Source organism: Ranitomeya variabilis, chromosome 7, assembly GCF_051348905.1.
Source record: "Ranitomeya variabilis isolate aRanVar5 chromosome 7, aRanVar5.hap1, whole genome shotgun sequence".
In the NCBI taxonomy this organism is placed as follows: Eukaryota; Metazoa; Chordata; class Amphibia; order Anura; family Dendrobatidae; genus Ranitomeya; species Ranitomeya variabilis.
The window spans coordinates 31947272-31964124 of NC_135238.1; the positions used below are offsets into that span (position 1 = coordinate 31947272).

At 43.3% G+C, this 16853-nt stretch overlaps 1 protein-coding gene across 4 annotated transcripts in view; it reads right to left on the reverse strand.

The window, feature by feature from the left end:
• Nucleotides 1-1355: 1355 nt before the first annotated feature.
• The window catches only part of LOC143785693 (kinesin-like protein KIF19), a 39037-nt gene continuing 23539 nt past the window's right edge, over nt 1356-16853 (reverse strand). For all 4 annotated transcript variants that reach the window (XM_077274769.1, XM_077274766.1, XM_077274768.1 and 1 more), the window contains 7 exons: nt 15321-15442; nt 14725-14882; nt 13020-13122; nt 11654-12055; nt 7615-7834; nt 6855-6962; nt 1356-1545 (listed from right to left, as the gene is read on the reverse strand). In XM_077274769.1, coding sequence (XP_077130884.1) covers nt 1436-1545; nt 6855-6962; nt 7615-7834; nt 11654-12055; nt 13020-13122; nt 14725-14882; nt 15321-15442 — 1223 coding nt within the window. In that variant the 3' untranslated portion in view covers nt 1356-1435. The remainder of the gene's footprint in view (nt 1546-6854; nt 6963-7614; nt 7835-11653; nt 12056-13019; nt 13123-14724; nt 14883-15320; nt 15443-16853) is intronic.

Consider the following 16853-nt stretch of genomic DNA (forward strand, 5'->3'; position numbering starts at 1 on the left):
CATTGGGGAACGTCACTCAGGGGAACGCCACATTGGGGAACGTCACTCAGGGGAACGTCACTCTGGGGAACGTCACTCCGGGGAACGTCACAACTGGAATCGTCACCCAGGGGAACGCCACATCGGGGAACGTAACTCAGGGGAATGTCACACCGGGGAACGTCACATCGGGGATCGTCACTCCGGGGAACGCATACCAAATAGATCAATGGCTGCACTCAATTTTACTGTATTAAAGCAAGGAAATGTGCGATACATGAAATGTGAATAGCATAATGGCTTGTGAAATCTATGAAAAAACACATGAGATGCTTAGCACAAGATTTGGCCAAAAATTGTGAGCCCATCCACCAAACGTCAAGGTAATCTCAGATCGGATGGGTACCTGACCTTGGTGGATGGGCTCACAATTTTTGGCCAAATCTTGTGCTAAGCATCTCATGTGTTTTTTCATAGATTTCACAAGCCTAAGCTATTCACATTTCATGTATCGCACATTTCCTTGCTTTAGTACAGTTGAGTGCAGCCATTGATCTATTTGCTATGTAAGTCTTTTTTGGTTATGCACCAGTTCAGACTAGATTGCTGTTCAGTCAGTTTTCCTATATTTACTCTGGGGAACATCACTCAGGGGATCGTCACTCCGGGGAACGTCACTCCGGGACTACTCCCAAGATACAGGTTCAAAACATCTTATCTACCCCAAAGTGGTATCAATAAAAACCACAGCTCACAACACAAGAAAAGCAAGTCGTCACACAACTCCACTCATAGAAAAATTAAAAAAAAGTCACAAGTCTGTGAAAATGGCAACACTAATCATTTATTTTTGGTTTTAAAAAGTAAAAAAAAAAATGTAGACACTAAAAAAAAGCCTTATTTAATCAATCATACTGACCTGCAAAGTCATATTGGTAGGTCATTTTCACTGGACAATGAATGTCAAAAACAAAAACCCATAAAAATAATTGCAGAATTGTGGAGTTTTTTTTTTTTACTTTTTAATCTGACTTGGGTTTTTATTTTCCCGTTTTTCAGTACATTATATGATAAAATGAATGGAGTCACCTAAAACTGCAGCTTGTCCTGCAAAAAAAAAATGGCCTCATAAATAATAATAATAAAAAAAAAAAAAAATGTCATACAACAATATCAATGGAAAATAATAATAATAATAATAATAATAATAATAATAAAATTATGACTCCTGGGAAAAGTTAAGGGAAAGCACAAACCAGAATGTTTCTCTTCATTGACAGCGAGCGGAGAGCTTGAAAATGTTGACAAAAAATTGGAGCACAGTGTTTAGGAAATTTCCCACATCATATCGAATGGTAAAATAGACTCCGTACATCTCATGTTTTTAGGTTTTATTTTATAAGACATTTCAGTTTTACATCGTTCACAGATTCTTGGCGGTTTTGTTACAGTCCGGTCATTTTCTCCATTTCTCGGGTCTTGATGGGTTTTTACCGGCGGTGCTTAAGTGCTGGCGATTTCCAGGAAATGCTGTTCTAGTTTTGCCAGGTGTGATTTCTCCTGGACCTACGAAATGACGAAAAAAGACTATATAAGTATAATGCAAGAAATATTACAGGCAAGGGGGGGTTATCTGACAATCAGAACCCTTAGGTCCGAGGGTCTTGTGTTCATTACAGGCTTATTCCCGCCTCATGGTATAAATGTCTGATGAATGCGAGAGACCCCCGTATATAATGTTCAGCACTGATATATTAGTGCAGCACTAAATAAAGGCAGCGCTAGATGTGGAATAATGCAGAGGATCGGTCCACCAGGGCTGGTTCACATGAGGAAGTAAGTACACCGGCCTCATGAGGACTAAGAGATCAATTTAACACCTTTAGCTCCATGACGGATATCCTTTATAGAATAGTTCGGGGGGTACAGCGCGGTCTCAGGAGGTGATAGTGGTTGTGATATACAGTCAACAACAGCAGCGATCAGACTCGCATCTGATTTCTGCCGTTAACCCCTTAGAGTGGAGCTGTCAATCACTGACAGCAGCATTTAAGCCGCGCGATCAATCACTGACAGCAGCATTTAAGCAATGCGATTCTAACCCAGAGATCCGGGCACTCATCACCTTCCTGCCATGGTGGCAGATGAAAGACCCCCCATGGACACCATCTTGGTTCTCCTGTGATTAGGACTATATTAATACAATACTAAAGTTGTAGTATTTAAGCCAAGTGGTCAAACAATTGCAAGTTCAAGCCGCCTGTGAGGACTAAAAATATAAAAAAAAGTAAAAAAAAAAAAAGATTTGATAAAAAATCGTAATCATTCGCCTTTTTTCCCCAGTTAAAAATGATAATAATAATGGAAAAAAAAATTAAGCATACTCGGCTTTACTGATCCATGAACATTAAAATAGTTTAGCGTAAAAAAAAAATGTTTATCGTAAAAAAATCTTTTTATATATATATATATATTTTTTCAACCCATTTGGATTTTTTTCCCAATTTTTCAGTAAATTGTATGGTACGGAGTCATTAAAATCTTCAAAACACAGGTCCGCATATGTTTATGGGAAGGAAAAAACTAAAGATTGAAGGTGGGGGAGGGAGGACGTCTTGTCGTTAAAGGGTTATAACGTATACAGTTTATATGGTGGAATAAAAATGAATGGTTTCTTGATGGTTTCCTAGGACTTTTTGCCCATGTCAGTTTACTGTATGCATTGCATAATGATAATAGTCATGAGAAAGACTTTTAAGCCGCTTAACGCTGGAAACATCTGCGAGCTTCATAATAACTCCGGGGACGGCTCTACCTGTGTTATAAAATATTCACAGCCCCAGTTGTTCTTTTCTGGGGTTTTTATATTGATTGACGTCACAGATCTATTAGGAGATTAACAGTAAAGAGAAAGCTTATGTGTTCTGTGCCGAGGCGGATTTACACGTCCGGTACCCATTGTGCCATGATCCTAATCAATATTTAAAGAGTATCCGTCGTTTTATATTTTTAAACACAAATTAAGAATATAAATTATATAATATAACTTATCAGAGAAATCCACTTCTTTCTCCTGCTGGACTGATCATCCATTCTCAATTCATGGGTAACGTGTATTCAGTGAAACTAGATTTTCCCATTATTGAGATAGGAGATGACAGTTGATTATAAGATTTTATGAAGAACGGAGGAGCTAGAGGAACACAGACATTCTTCTGCAAGTTTTCTTAAAACTAGTCACACTTTAAATGAGTTGTCCAGCTTTAGGGATAATCTTCCAATCATTTTTTTTTCTTACTGAAATGGACGCGTGAAGATACCAGATTATATCTTAATTACCCAGACGACTATGTTTAGCAAACGAAGAAGAATTAACTTTTTATCTGTATGTTGGCTTTTGGATTTAACTGTACTTTTCTGGTTGGTCAAAAAAACAGACCATTGTTTGTGTAAGCCTGGAATATTGACTTGAAAGCTGATATTTGATATAACATACTGTGCTCTTATCCTTGAAGAATAGTGAGGTCACTGATACGCTAATTAAGCATTGTGTGAAGCAGTGACCCCTGTCATAGGTAGGGGTCGCTGTTTGTTCTCCCCAGGATGCGCACGGAGGAGTAGTGAGGCCATGAGGGGGTATTGCAGTCACAGACGTAGCTATGATTGTAATAATGAAGCAGTGACCAATGTCACAGGTAGGGGTCGCTGTGTGTTCTCCCCAGGATGTGCATGGAGGCGTATGAAGTCCATAGGTGTGTATGGCAGTCACGGGCGTAGCGGTGACTGCAATGCAGACAAGAAATAATAGAAATTAATGTAGTCTTGGACATGCTATTGTTCAAGACAGATGTAGGGAAAACCGGCTCTGGCTTTTGTATTTTGAAACAGACTGCAGTATGTTAGTGGTGTAGTTCGTTTCATGTCTAGTCTGGGTTTTCCATGTGGCAGGAAGCCACAGGTTTGTTTGTTAAAAGCCCTGCAGTAGAGGGTTTGTATGTGTCAGGGCCAGAGTGAGTTGGTGCTTGTTACTGTGCAGAGCAGTTGGTGTTGCGGAGCACGGCCTGCGAGAGGAGCCAACAGGACTGGCACCCGCAGCGTACACAGCAATGCCAGTCGTCCATGGTAACTGGTCGCGGAGGTGGATGTCCTGTGCACGGAAGTGAACCGGAGGTGGCTGTCCTGTGCCCGGAGGTGGATGTCCTGTGCCGAAGTAGGACTGGCGTGTGTAACGACTGCAATCCAGGTGAATATGGTGCCCGGCTGCAATCCATAGGATATCCTGGACTGTGTAGGGGTGTGAGTAAAGAGGCTGTGATACAGAGGTGCAGGACATCCACGGGACCTAGTCAGGGGAGGATTGGCGTGTGTACTGTCTGCAACATGTAAAGCTGTGTGTAAGAGACTTGGTCACGGTATGCGGTCGCCCAGGGAAACTGGACAAAGGGAAGTCTGGCCAGTTTAGTGACTGTGATTTGAAGCCGTGCACTAAGTAGTTCTGTGAATTGGATTTTAATACTGTGAGGAAACAGATTAAAGAGACTTTGTATTGGAACTTTGTGGGTCACTGCCTCTTCACTGCATACGGTGCTACCGCAGCACTACAGTTGTCTAACCCAGATAGTTGTTTATTGTTGGGATGAAGGAGGAAGATCTGTGCAAATAGAGTACATAGTCAAACAAGGCAACTTGGTCATCACCATTCTTCCCCTTGTCTGTGGTGTGGACTGACGGACTCTGGGTAAATCTAGAGACAGGTGACATGCCTCTGTATAAAGAGACTCAGAGACAGAGAGACTAAGAGAGAGCAACACAGCCGGACATTCTGCAAAACACCCAACGGACGAGAGACAGGACTGCAGCCAATCCATCATGACACCATCATGAGGGAGACGGATCTATCCTTCTATAGGAAACAACCTAGGGGTTTTCGGTTCCAGTTGGAAGGACACAGATCTGCTCCATTGACCATCGCTGAACCATGGATACATTTGGAGAAAGCCAGGATTGGGACCTGCTGGTTGCCTGGCTCCATGGAGATGTTCAGATAAGCCAGGTGGTGACTCTCGTGTCAACTGGCTTTGGCCCTTGTATGGACTCTGTGGACTGTCATCTTCCTATGCTTGTCATTACCTCCTCTCTGTGTGCGTACCACAGGTGAGGTAACCGACCCATGGGAGCTCTGATGTAACATCTGCCATTATCCCGGAGGATCAACGGAAGGGTGAGGCTCTGTAATGTGCACCATCTTTGGGGTATTTTGCTGGGATTGTTGTATGTATTATCTGCCTGTTTTGTTCTTCAATAAAGCATTGCCACAGTTTTACCCTCACCCTGCGTTGTCTGAGTAGCGTTATAACCACGTTAGCGGGAGAGCGGGAGTTAGGCAGGATGATCCCTGGTCGATGCGGTTCTGGCTAGCGGACTTGGGCACCCGCCGACACCACCAAGCCCCCCCCCCCCCCCCCCCCCGTGTCCCCACAGCACGTATTTGAAGCCAAAAGTCAATTTTGATATTGGGTTTCCCAAAAAATGTTGCACAATGTCTTTTGTACAGGATGTGTGTTTTTCTGCACATTACTGTAAACTAAGCTGCTGCTCTCCTCAGCTTTGTCTCTCCAGCGCTGCTACTCTCCTCAGCTTTGTCTCTCCAGCGCTGCTGCTCTCTTGTACTTTGTCTCTCCAGCGCTGCTGCTCTCCTCAGCTTTGTCTCTCCTGCGCTGCTACTCTCTTGTACTTTGTCTCTCCGGCACTGCTGCTCTCCTCAGCTTTGTCTCTCCAGCGCTGCTGCTCTCTTGTACTTTGTCTCTCCAGTGCTGCTGCTCTCCTGTGCTCAGTGTCTCCAGCGCTGCTGCTCTCCTATGCTTTGTCTCTCCAGCGCTGCTGCTCTCCTTTGCTCAGTGTCTCCAGCGCTGCTGCTCTCCTGTGCTTTGTCTCTCCCCTGTGCTCAGACTCTTCAGCGCTGTTGATTTCTTGTGCTCAGCGTCTCCAGTGCTGCTCCTCTCCTGTGCATTGTCTTACCAGCACTGCTGTTCTCATTACTCTGGCACTCCAGCGTTTCTGCTTTTCTGTGCACTGTTACTCTCCTGTCCTCAGACTCGGCAGCGCTGCTGCTCTCCTGTGCTCTATAGCTCTCCAGCACTACTCCTCTTCTGTACTCTGGATCTCCTGCACTGCTCCTCGCCTGTGCACCGGCTCTCCACCACTACTTCTCTCCTTTGCTCTGGCTCTCTAGCACTGCTCCCCTCCCTTGTTCAGACTCTCCAGCGCTATTGCTCTCCTATGCTCCGGCTCTTCAGTACTGCTCCTCTCCTGTGCTCCAGCTCTCCAATGCTGTTACTCTCCTGCGTTCCGGCTTTCAACTGCTGCTGCTTTCCTGTGCTCCAGCACTCCAGTAGCAGGATGGGACGCGGCAACTACAGATTTTTCATCATGGGCACACATGCTAAACATGGCTGCGGCTTTCTCCATAGGCGTTTACTTTTTCCCCTCTATGATGAGGCTGTGTTTTAATTGGCCAGCGTCATAGAGGAGTTCCTCTGGTATACGCATAGTGGATTTATGGTTACTTTTTCTTATTACCAGATGGCATAACTTTGGAACGGAGGGGCATAGAAAAAAAAAGAAATCAGTGGTACCCAGTTTAAATGAGAAAAAAATGCTAGTGATGGGTCCTTTTTACAATAAGAAGATCTACAAATTATATAACAGGTGATTTTTGTTTTTCTTATGTCTTCAGATCACCTGCATGCTCGGGCAATCTGAGCGTCCATGTGTTTGTATGGTTTGGTAAAGATAGCTGCCGACCAAATGAGCTAATTTAATAGAAGCAAATATGGTCAATCAGAACATGTAGTGAAGGATAACGGCTCTCTGACCTTTCACTCTCTTGTGTAGCACTTGCCCTTTCTCTGGTCCGGCATTGATCTGCTGGATCATACTGGGAGGTGTCCGGCTGACCTGAAGAACTTGAATAGGGCCTTCCTCTGAGAAGATAAATAAATTATATATTTATGTATTTGTTCACAGTTTCTTGTAGAAATCTGATGAAATTACATCCACGGCATTTCTAGGAGCTAGTGGCTCATCCAAACCATACATTATCGCGACGTGCTAGAAAAACCCTCGACAGGCTGCAATTCACACCATGAACACTGGGTGGCCACAGATAGACACATATAGCACAAACATCTCCCAACAGCTACTGCAAAATTATGTATTTTTGTTATTTATTTTATTTATTTTTTTTAAAGCTGATCATCTCGGGATATGAGGAGCTGAGAGGAAAGGTGGGGAATGACACATATGTAGATTTTTTTTTACTTAAATGCAAGTATCTGGGGATAAAAATAAAAAGGTCCGTAGAGCTGATTTAGAGGTAGTAGTAGGATGCACTTAAGTAGCAGCCAAGCACCGAAAGCAATAGAGGTGTCTCTAATGCGGTGATACATTGGGGCCCTATTCCACATTCTGCTGTGGGGCCCGGACCTATATCCTATACCATTCGCCGCACCACACTATGTATGGCCAGGTCTATGTAACAAAGGCATCGCAGGATGAAGTAAAGACCCCTGGCTCACACAGCCCCCCTATAGCTACGCTCTTCATATACAGTCTATCATGTGCCTGATTACAGACCGGACTGATGATCTCTGTTCTCCTGCATCCGGGTAGCTGGTGGCACCATGTCTGGAACACTCTTCTTCACCTTGGGCCTCACATAGGTCTTAGTATTTAGCACGGCCTTGTCTTTAGAGGTAGTCCTTGTTGGTTTGGTTGGAAAACCAGAGGAAGGCGATGTCCAGTGACTTCTATCAGGGTGTACTCTGCGTATACTGTGCGGCTGTACGTGCGTCATCTGAAAGAAAGTTTCAGAACTATGTATTCTGCAAGATCAAAACCCACAGAGAGGTGGTGACGAGAAGCCATCAGGCATTATATATGGGTCATCTCTAGAAAGTTCTTAGGGAAAAGCCCACCTCTGAAACCTGTAAGATCAACAGCACAAAGTCCTGTTCAAGTATATACGGTAGAAGATAGATAGATAGATAGATAGATAGATAGATAGATAGATAGATAGATTAATAGATAGATAATAGATAGATGATAGATAATAGATAGATGATAGATAATAGATAGATGATAGATTAATAGGTAGATAGATAGATCTTAGATAGATAAATAATAGATAATAGATAAATATATAGATACTAGATAGATCTTAGATAACACTGGTCTACAAAAAAAAAAATTTCTGGCATGGACTTTAAGAACAGTTTTAGACTAATTTGAGGGTGCTGAATTCAAATCTGATCTTATAATTTCTCTATCACATCACGTTTTTGCGCTACAGGTATGTAGCCCATTTTCAAGAATTCCATGATAAATATAAGTAGTGTATGAAAAGTGCCGGTTTATACGGTTCAGTAAGGTAAATTTAGTTTTCATTTAGTCTCCCAATAAATGTGAGAATATCTTTGAACATGCATAATTCACATTTGTTATGATAACACCCTTGTTTTCTGTGCTACTGGGACAGTAGAGCTACAGCAGAGCATTGGGTGAAAACTGAATGGCCTCAGCGACAGAGTTTGGCATCTGGCGATAAGAATGTCATCTATGATCCTCTAGTGGATAGGAAGGACATTGTCTTTCCTCCCTTACACATAAAACTTGGATTGATGAAGCAGTTCGCCAAAGCTCTCAATCACAGTGGAGAATGCTGTAACTATATATGTTCAACTTTTCCTGGTCTTAGTGAGGAGAAGAAAAAGGCTGGAATATTTGATGGACCTCAAGTAAGAACACTTATGAGAGACCCAAATGTTATCACATCAATGAATGAGACAGAAGAAAGAGCTTGGAATGCATTTTGTAATGTGGTGCAGAATTTTCTAGGGAATAAAGGCCCCGTCTCACATAGCGAGATCGCTAGCGAGATCGCTGCTGAGTCACAAGTTTTGTGACGCAACAGCGACCTCAGTAGCGATCTCGCTATGTGTGACACGTACCAGCGATCAGGCCCCTGCTGCGAGATCGCTGGTCGTGTCGGAATGGCCTGGACCTTTTTTTGGTCGTTGAGGCCCCGCTGACATTGCTGAATCGGTGTGTGTGACACCGATCCAGCGATGTCTTCACTGGTAACCAGGGTAAACATCGGGTTACTAAGCGCAGGGCCGCGCTTAGTAACCCGATGTTTACCCTGGTTACCAGCGTAAATGTAAAAAAAAACAAACAATACATACTCGCCTTCTGATGTCCGTCAGGTCCCTTGCCGTCTGCTTCCTGCTCTGACTGAGATCCAGCCGTACAGTGAGAAGTGAGAGCACAGCAGTGACGTCACCGCTGCGCTCTGCTCTCACTGTACGGCGGCTCAGTCAGTCAGAGCAGGAAGCAGACGGCAAGGGACCTGGACACCGAAAGGCGAGTATGTACTGTTTGTTTTTTTTGGTAACCAGGGTAAACATCGGGTTACTAAGCGCGGCCCTGCGCTTAGTAACCCGATGTTTACCCTGGTTACCCGGGTGCTGCAGGGGGACTTCGGCATCGTTGAAGACAGTTTCAACGATGCCGAAGTCGTTCCCCTGATCGTTGGTCGCTGGGGAGAGCGGTCTGTGTGACAGCTCCCCAGCGACCACACAGCGACTTACCAACGATCACGGCCAGGTCATATCGCTGGTCGTGATCGTTGGTAAATCGCTAAGTGAGACGGGGCCTTAAGAAAGCCGACAACTATGAAGAGATTGTGGAAGAGCTACTAATGAGTCTGCGAAATCTTGGCTGTAGAATGAGGATCAAGATTCACTACTTACAGAGCCATTTGGACTTTTTTCCAGAGAACCTTGGGGATGTGAGCGAGGAACAAGGGGAGCGTTTTCATCCGGACATTAAAACAATGGAAGAACGGTATCAAGGCCGGTGGGACTCACATATGATGGCTGACTATGGCTGGAGCTTGATGAGAGACAACCCAGAAGCTGTACATCACAGATCAGCCAAGAAAAGAAAGTTCAAATATCTGCCATTTGTCATTCATCTGTGTGCCATATATATGTGCTTTTATATTTTGTAGTATAATTCTGTAACTATATTTGATTTGCTGCACATAGACTTTGTAATCTTTGTTATTCCTTGATTAAAATGTACTACTAAAATGTAGTAGCGAAAATCATGTGTTTTTATCATAAAACATTAGATAGGAGTAATTTTCATCAAAAATTGAAAATATCTCAAAATCTTGATGTGATAGCCAAAAACGGAGTTCATATTCGTAATCAGCAGCCAAAATTGACTTAAAATATGTTTTAAAACCTTTTGCCAGAAACATTTTGTTGACCAGTGTAATAGATAGATAGGTAGATATGTAGATAATAGATAGATAGATAGATAGATAGATAGATAGATAATAGATAGATAGATAGATAGATAGATAGATAGATAGATAGATAATAAATAGATAGATTAAAGATAGATACATAGATAATAGATAGATAGATAGATAGATAGATAGATAATAGATAGATAGATAGATGATAGATAGATAATAGATAGATAATAGATAGCCAAATAGATAGATAGATAGATAGATAGATAGATAGATAGATAGATAGAAAGAGAGATAGATAGATAATAGATAGATAGGTAATAGATAGATATATAGATAATAGATAGATAGATAGATAGATAGATAGATAGATAGATAGATAGATAGCTAAATAAATAGATAATAGATAGATGATAGATAGATAATAGATAGATAGATGATAGATAATAGATAGATAGATAATAGATAGATAGATAGATATATAGATAATAGATAGATAGATAGATAGATAGCTAAATAAATAGATAATAGATAGATAATAGATAGATAATAGATAATAGATAGATAGATAATAGATAGATAGATAGATAGATAGATAGATAGATAGATAGATAGATAATAGATAGATAGATAGATAGATAGATAGATACAAGATACATAGAGAGTAAAGACTGAACAATAAAAATACAGATAATAAAATCCCCTACAAAAAAAACAACTCTTATAAAAAGAAGAACCTTCCTCCCTGATGGATGGATAATTTATGGAAAGCTTTGTGGCCACTTTTCTCCTTGTGGAAAGTGCACATCAGTGTAGAGAGACTTATAGGCCATGCATCCTGCTCTGGCAATTTTTAATATGCAAATATCCTCTTTAGAGAGGAAGAAAACTGGTGACTTGGCACTCTCTACAAGAAGAAGCTTCACCCCTTAGATCCTCTGTCACAGGCTTCTCCCCCAGCCTCAGACCTCCAGCTTTGCACTGATGAGGGACATAGGCCCCAAAACAGGAGTTTGAAAATGGGAGTTTCTGGTTTGGCTTGTTATCCCAATGAGAAATCGCTTATACATGGAGATCTTTACACCTTTGCTCCACGCTGGTGCCGCTTATCTAAGAGGAATAAATACATTTTCTAATGTTTCCTTGACAGTATCTGCGACCTCTTAGTGCGGGGTAAGTAATGAATAGGGCACTTCGGCTCCAATGTTCCTAAACTGCTACCAGGAGGTTTTTTCCAAGGTGACCCCATTATTAAAGGGGTTGTCTAGGAATTTGATATTGATGGCCTAGTCGTCTGAATTTTCTGGACAACCCCTTTAAGCTCACAGTTGCTGTACACTTTAGTGTACTTACCTGTGAAGAGGCAGCTTCCAAGGAACGTGACCTTTTTCCCCAAAACCTTTTTTTGATATGGAGTCTCTTGGGGCTGGTTAATGAGAGAAGCTTGGAGTCCTCATCTAGGCTCTCGGTGCTCGCAGCCTTCCTGACCGGTGGGCGAAGCACAATCCTTGGGGTCTGAAGCACATTCAGCGAGGGGCGGCCGTTCTCTTTCTTTAGGATGAATGAAGACTCGGTGCTGGCAACTTTTGATCGTCTTTTCACCGCAACCAGAGAAATACTTTTAGTTCCGGCTGCAATTTCTTCGAGGGCGTCAGGGCTGAGGGGCAGGACTGACAGCGAGCGTCTCTGGTCAGTTTCAAAGGGATTTGGGAACGCCATGGTCACTGGGCTTTCTTTAAAAGGATGGCTAACTGACTAATGGAAGAACAGGAAAAAAAATAGGAAAAATAATAGACCAGTATTTTGTCATCTGCAAAATTGTGCAATAAGGCAGAATTAATATATGCTGTTCCTGGGACCCCCAAAACAAATTAAAAAAAATGTTCCCCACCCTGGTGCTGGTTTGTACCAGCTCAGCCAGTTCATCAGTGGATAGGGGGATACCTGTCCAACTGTTCCTGCATCAGTTCTTCTCTTACCCCATTTGCTTATGTTGCATTGCTGCAATGCCATACCAGTGCTGCATTCACAGTTACATTGCTCAGTATAGACAAAAAGTGATCTCCATGCTGCTGCTTCTCAACATTTATTACATAAAGACAGTGAAGCAGGAATCTCTAACTAACATGGCAGATGGTTTTCATCCACAAACTCAAGAGACAAATAAGCTGTTTAGCTGACGCCAGTGCTGAATTCACAGTTACATTGCTCAGTACAGGCAAAAAGTGATCTCTATGCAGCTGCATCTGAACTTGTACTACATAGAGAGAGGAGAGCAGGAATCCCTCATGTCTGGGTGTGCTGACATGGCAGCTAGTTTTTACCTTCAAGCTCAGAGACAAAAAGTCTGTATTGCTCACTCCAGTGCTGGATTCACAGTTACATTGCTCAGTACTGGCAAAACGTGACCTCCATGTTGCTATAACTGAACATGTGCTACATAGAAACTGGAGAGAAGGAATCCCTCATGTCTGGGTGTGCTGACATGGCGGCTAGTCTTCACTCACAATCTCAGGGACAAATAAGTTGGTCATAATACCCCTAAGTAATTGCTCATTTTCACAGGCTATAACACAGCAATGGTTACAGGAGTAACCTGCATGTCATCTATGACCTCGGATACTCTCACCTAGCTCCTAGGCACTATATACACCAATATGGATCCCAACAAATACTTATGTCAACGTTCTTATCCAAGACAAACCGCCCTATAACTGACCGGATGTATCGGGGTCCTCAAATGGTGAAAAGGTGTCAGGCTCAAGGAAGAATTCTGTCTCGTGGGCTTTAATCCAGGTGTCGATTTTGACGTCCTACAGTCACTGGAGTAAAAATATAGACATGGTAACTTTTCATGTTGATTTACAGTTGAAGGGATTTCTGCACTTGGTCATCACCTAAAAACACTGTAGTTGTAGTCATCTTTAAAGATGATGAGGGATAAATATGTGATATAGGGGCAATAATCTCCTGGTTATATTATGGCACTACAGACCTTCAAAAAGATCAAGATGATGTTTCTAATAGTTAAAGGGATTATAATGGACTGGAAACACATTTCTGCATTAGTCCAAAAACAGCACCACTCTCACACACAGGTTGGATGTGGTATTACACTTCAAAATCATTGCACTGATCAGGACTGGACACATATGCTGCTTTTTTCCTTAAAAGAAAGCATCCATATACAACTAGATATCCAACATCTGCTAAATGGGGGACATGGATTGTACAGTAAATGGACACTGAAGACACAGTATGAAAAAACTATGACTTGATAAATTATTAAATTGAATGTGCTCATAGAGTAAGTCCTTTCCGAAATAAGGTACAATTCAGTATATGATCATAAGTATTGGGACCGACCACATTACACCTGACCTCCCATTCTTCCATAGACATTAATATGGAGTCGGCCCATTCGCAGTTATAACAGCTTTCGCTCTTCTGGAAGGATTTCTATAAGATTTTGGAGGTGTCTGTAGATATTATTGCCCATTCATCCAGACCCTGATAGTGGAGGAGAGGTCGCGCTCACAATCTCCTCTCTAGTTCAACCCAAGGGTGTTGGATGGGGTCCGGGCTCTGTAGAGCCGGTCTTGTTCTTCCACCACTGTCCCAACCATGTCTTTAAGGACCATGGGGAGTAGTAAAGGGCCTTCTGCAAACTGTTCCCACAAAGTCGGAAACTACAGTTGTCCATAATGTCTTGTATTAAAATTTTCTTTCGCTGGAACTAAGATGCCAAGGCCAACCCCTGAAGAATAACCCAAAGCATAATCCCTCCTCCACCAAACTGTACAATGGGCACAATGCAGTCAGACAGGTAACGTTCTCCTGGAATCACCAAACCCAGACTCCTCCATCAGATGCAGACAGAGAAGCTTGATCTGTCACTCCATAGAACACATTTTTCCAGTGGAGCCGGCCTTACATCACTGCAGTCGATGCTTGGCATTGTGCTTGGTGATGTAAGGCTGGCTTCCACCTCTAAATAGTACCACTCACAAGTGATAGTGGAATATTTACAGGTGCCAGTGAGATTTGTCATCTCTTCTGGGAGACTGCGAGACATCCCCTTTTTCCGGTAGCCATCTTGACATTTCAAAGCAGTTGGCAAGTATTGGTTGGACTGGTCCTCTGGTGGGCCCAGGAGCTGACACAATACTAAGCCACAAAGGGTCCACAGATGTCCCAATTTTTGCAATTTTTGGAGACAATCAAATGCTACTAGGGTCTTCTCAGAAAATTCACAAATAACCTATTAAACCTTACGGATGACATAAGCTGCTTAACGACTACTCATTGGGACCAGTGGATTCACAGATCCACCTCGACCGGTGAGATAAAATGAGATAAAATGAAGCTATAACAGGTGGTGCACATGGCAAAATCCTAGACAAGGAGAATGATAAGTGTCATACCTTTCTGAGTCCATGGTATAAGGAGACAGGTTGTATCTTGTGCGGTTATTGCCACTCTTCTTCCGGTCACGGACTGATCTTCCCGGCTGTTCTATATCCAGGTGCAGTAGTGACCCCCCATAAATCTCTGGGTCAACCCCATTTTGCACAGAATCATCCTGTAAAATAAAAACACAGTTATAGGACATGTAATCAATAGCCAGGGACTAGAGTTGGCATCAGGTGGCAGAAGACATGGCCCATGGGGCTTGTTGGGCGTAACTCTAGTGGGTATAGGGATTGTGGTCGTACTCAGGATTCAGCGCCTTGGGGGACCCTAATGCCCATAAGAGAAGACCAATATTATTAATGACCTAAGATGGTTTGGAGGACCTGTTGGTGATTTGTTCTTGCAGCTCAGAAGCTTCAAGCTACTCCACTACATGGACATCTACGTAAACTTGTCAAGCTGAGTGTATGATGTCAGGGGCCACAATCAGCGAGAGGTGGCCCGAAACTGGGTGACTGATTGATCAGACACCCTAAAATGGGTAGGAATAATGAATAATAAAGAACCTGATATACAAGACACAGTGTCCGGGGCGATAATGACGTACCTCCAGTCTGCCTGATAACAGAGAGTGCAGCTGCTCCAGCCGGCTCATCGTCCCGTGCTCCATCTCCTTGGAGTGTAAGTGATGAAGCTTCTCCAGCAGCTCCGGCCCATGAACCCTATCATCTATAGGTATGAAAAAGGAAAAAAAAAAACTGAAATTTTTTTTTCATGTTACAGAAAAAAATCCATACAATGGGTCAAAGAAGATGAGATATTTGGAGTTGTTTGATGGGGTTCCCTCAATGGGCTTGTCCATGTCCAGAGAAAACAAGTTATCACCTATCCTGCAGGTAAGCAAGAACTTCTTGATCAGTGGGGGCCGACAGGTGGGACTTGCACCAATTGGCAGATCGGGAACATTTTACCTCTCTTACAAAATAGAGGGACAGATCAGATATCTAACCACTGTGACATTCATTACCTATAGGCCTGCCGCAAAAAGCCGAGCACTGCAGTCAGCAGACCCATAGACAATGAGTGGAGTGGCGGTCTCGCATGTACTCTGCTGCTTCATTCTAATAAGGATTAAAGTGCACCGTTCTGCCGAAAGGTGCAGGTCTGGGACTCCCACCGATCAGTAAGATATCCCTATTCCATCACCTATCCTGTGGTATCACCTATCCTGTGGCATCAGCTATCCTGTGGTATCACCTATCCTGTGGCATCACCTATCCTGTGGCATCACCTATCCTGTGGCATCAGTTATCCTGTGGTATCAGCTATCCTGTGGTATCAGCTATCCTGTGGTATCAGCTATCCTGTGGTATCAGCTATCCCATGGCATTACCTATCCCGTGGCATCAGCTATCCTGTGGTATCACCTAGTCTGTGGCATCAGCTATCCCGTGGCATCACCTACCCTGTGGTATCAGCTATACTGTGGTATCAGCTATCCTGTGGTATCAGCTATCCTGTGGTATCACCTATCCTGTGGCATCAGCTATCCTGTGGTATCAGCTATCCTGTGGTATCACCTAGCCTGTGGCATCAGCTATCCCGTGGCATCACCTACCCTGTGGTATCAGCTATCCTGTGGCATCACCTATCCTGTGGCATCACCTATCCTGTGGCATCACCTATCATGTGGCATCACCTATCCCGTGGCATCAGCTATCCCATGGCATCACCTACCCTGTGGTATCACCTATCCTGTGGCATCACCTATCCCATGGCACCACCTATCCCATGGCATCACCTATCCTGTGGTATCACCTAGCCTGTGGTATCAGCTATCCTGTGGCATCAGCTATCCCGTGGCATCACCTATCCTGTGGTATCACCTAGCCTGTGGTATCAGCTATCCTGTGGCATCACCTATCCCGTGGCATCACCTATCCCGTGGCATCACCTATCTTATGGCATCACCTATCCTGTGGTATCACCTACCCTGTGGTATCAGCTATCCTGTGGCATCAGCTATCCCGTGGCATCACCTACCCTGTGGTATCACCTATCCTGTGGCATCACCTATCCTGTGGCATCACCTATCCTGTGGTATCACCTACCCTGTGGTATCACCTATCCTGTGGCATCA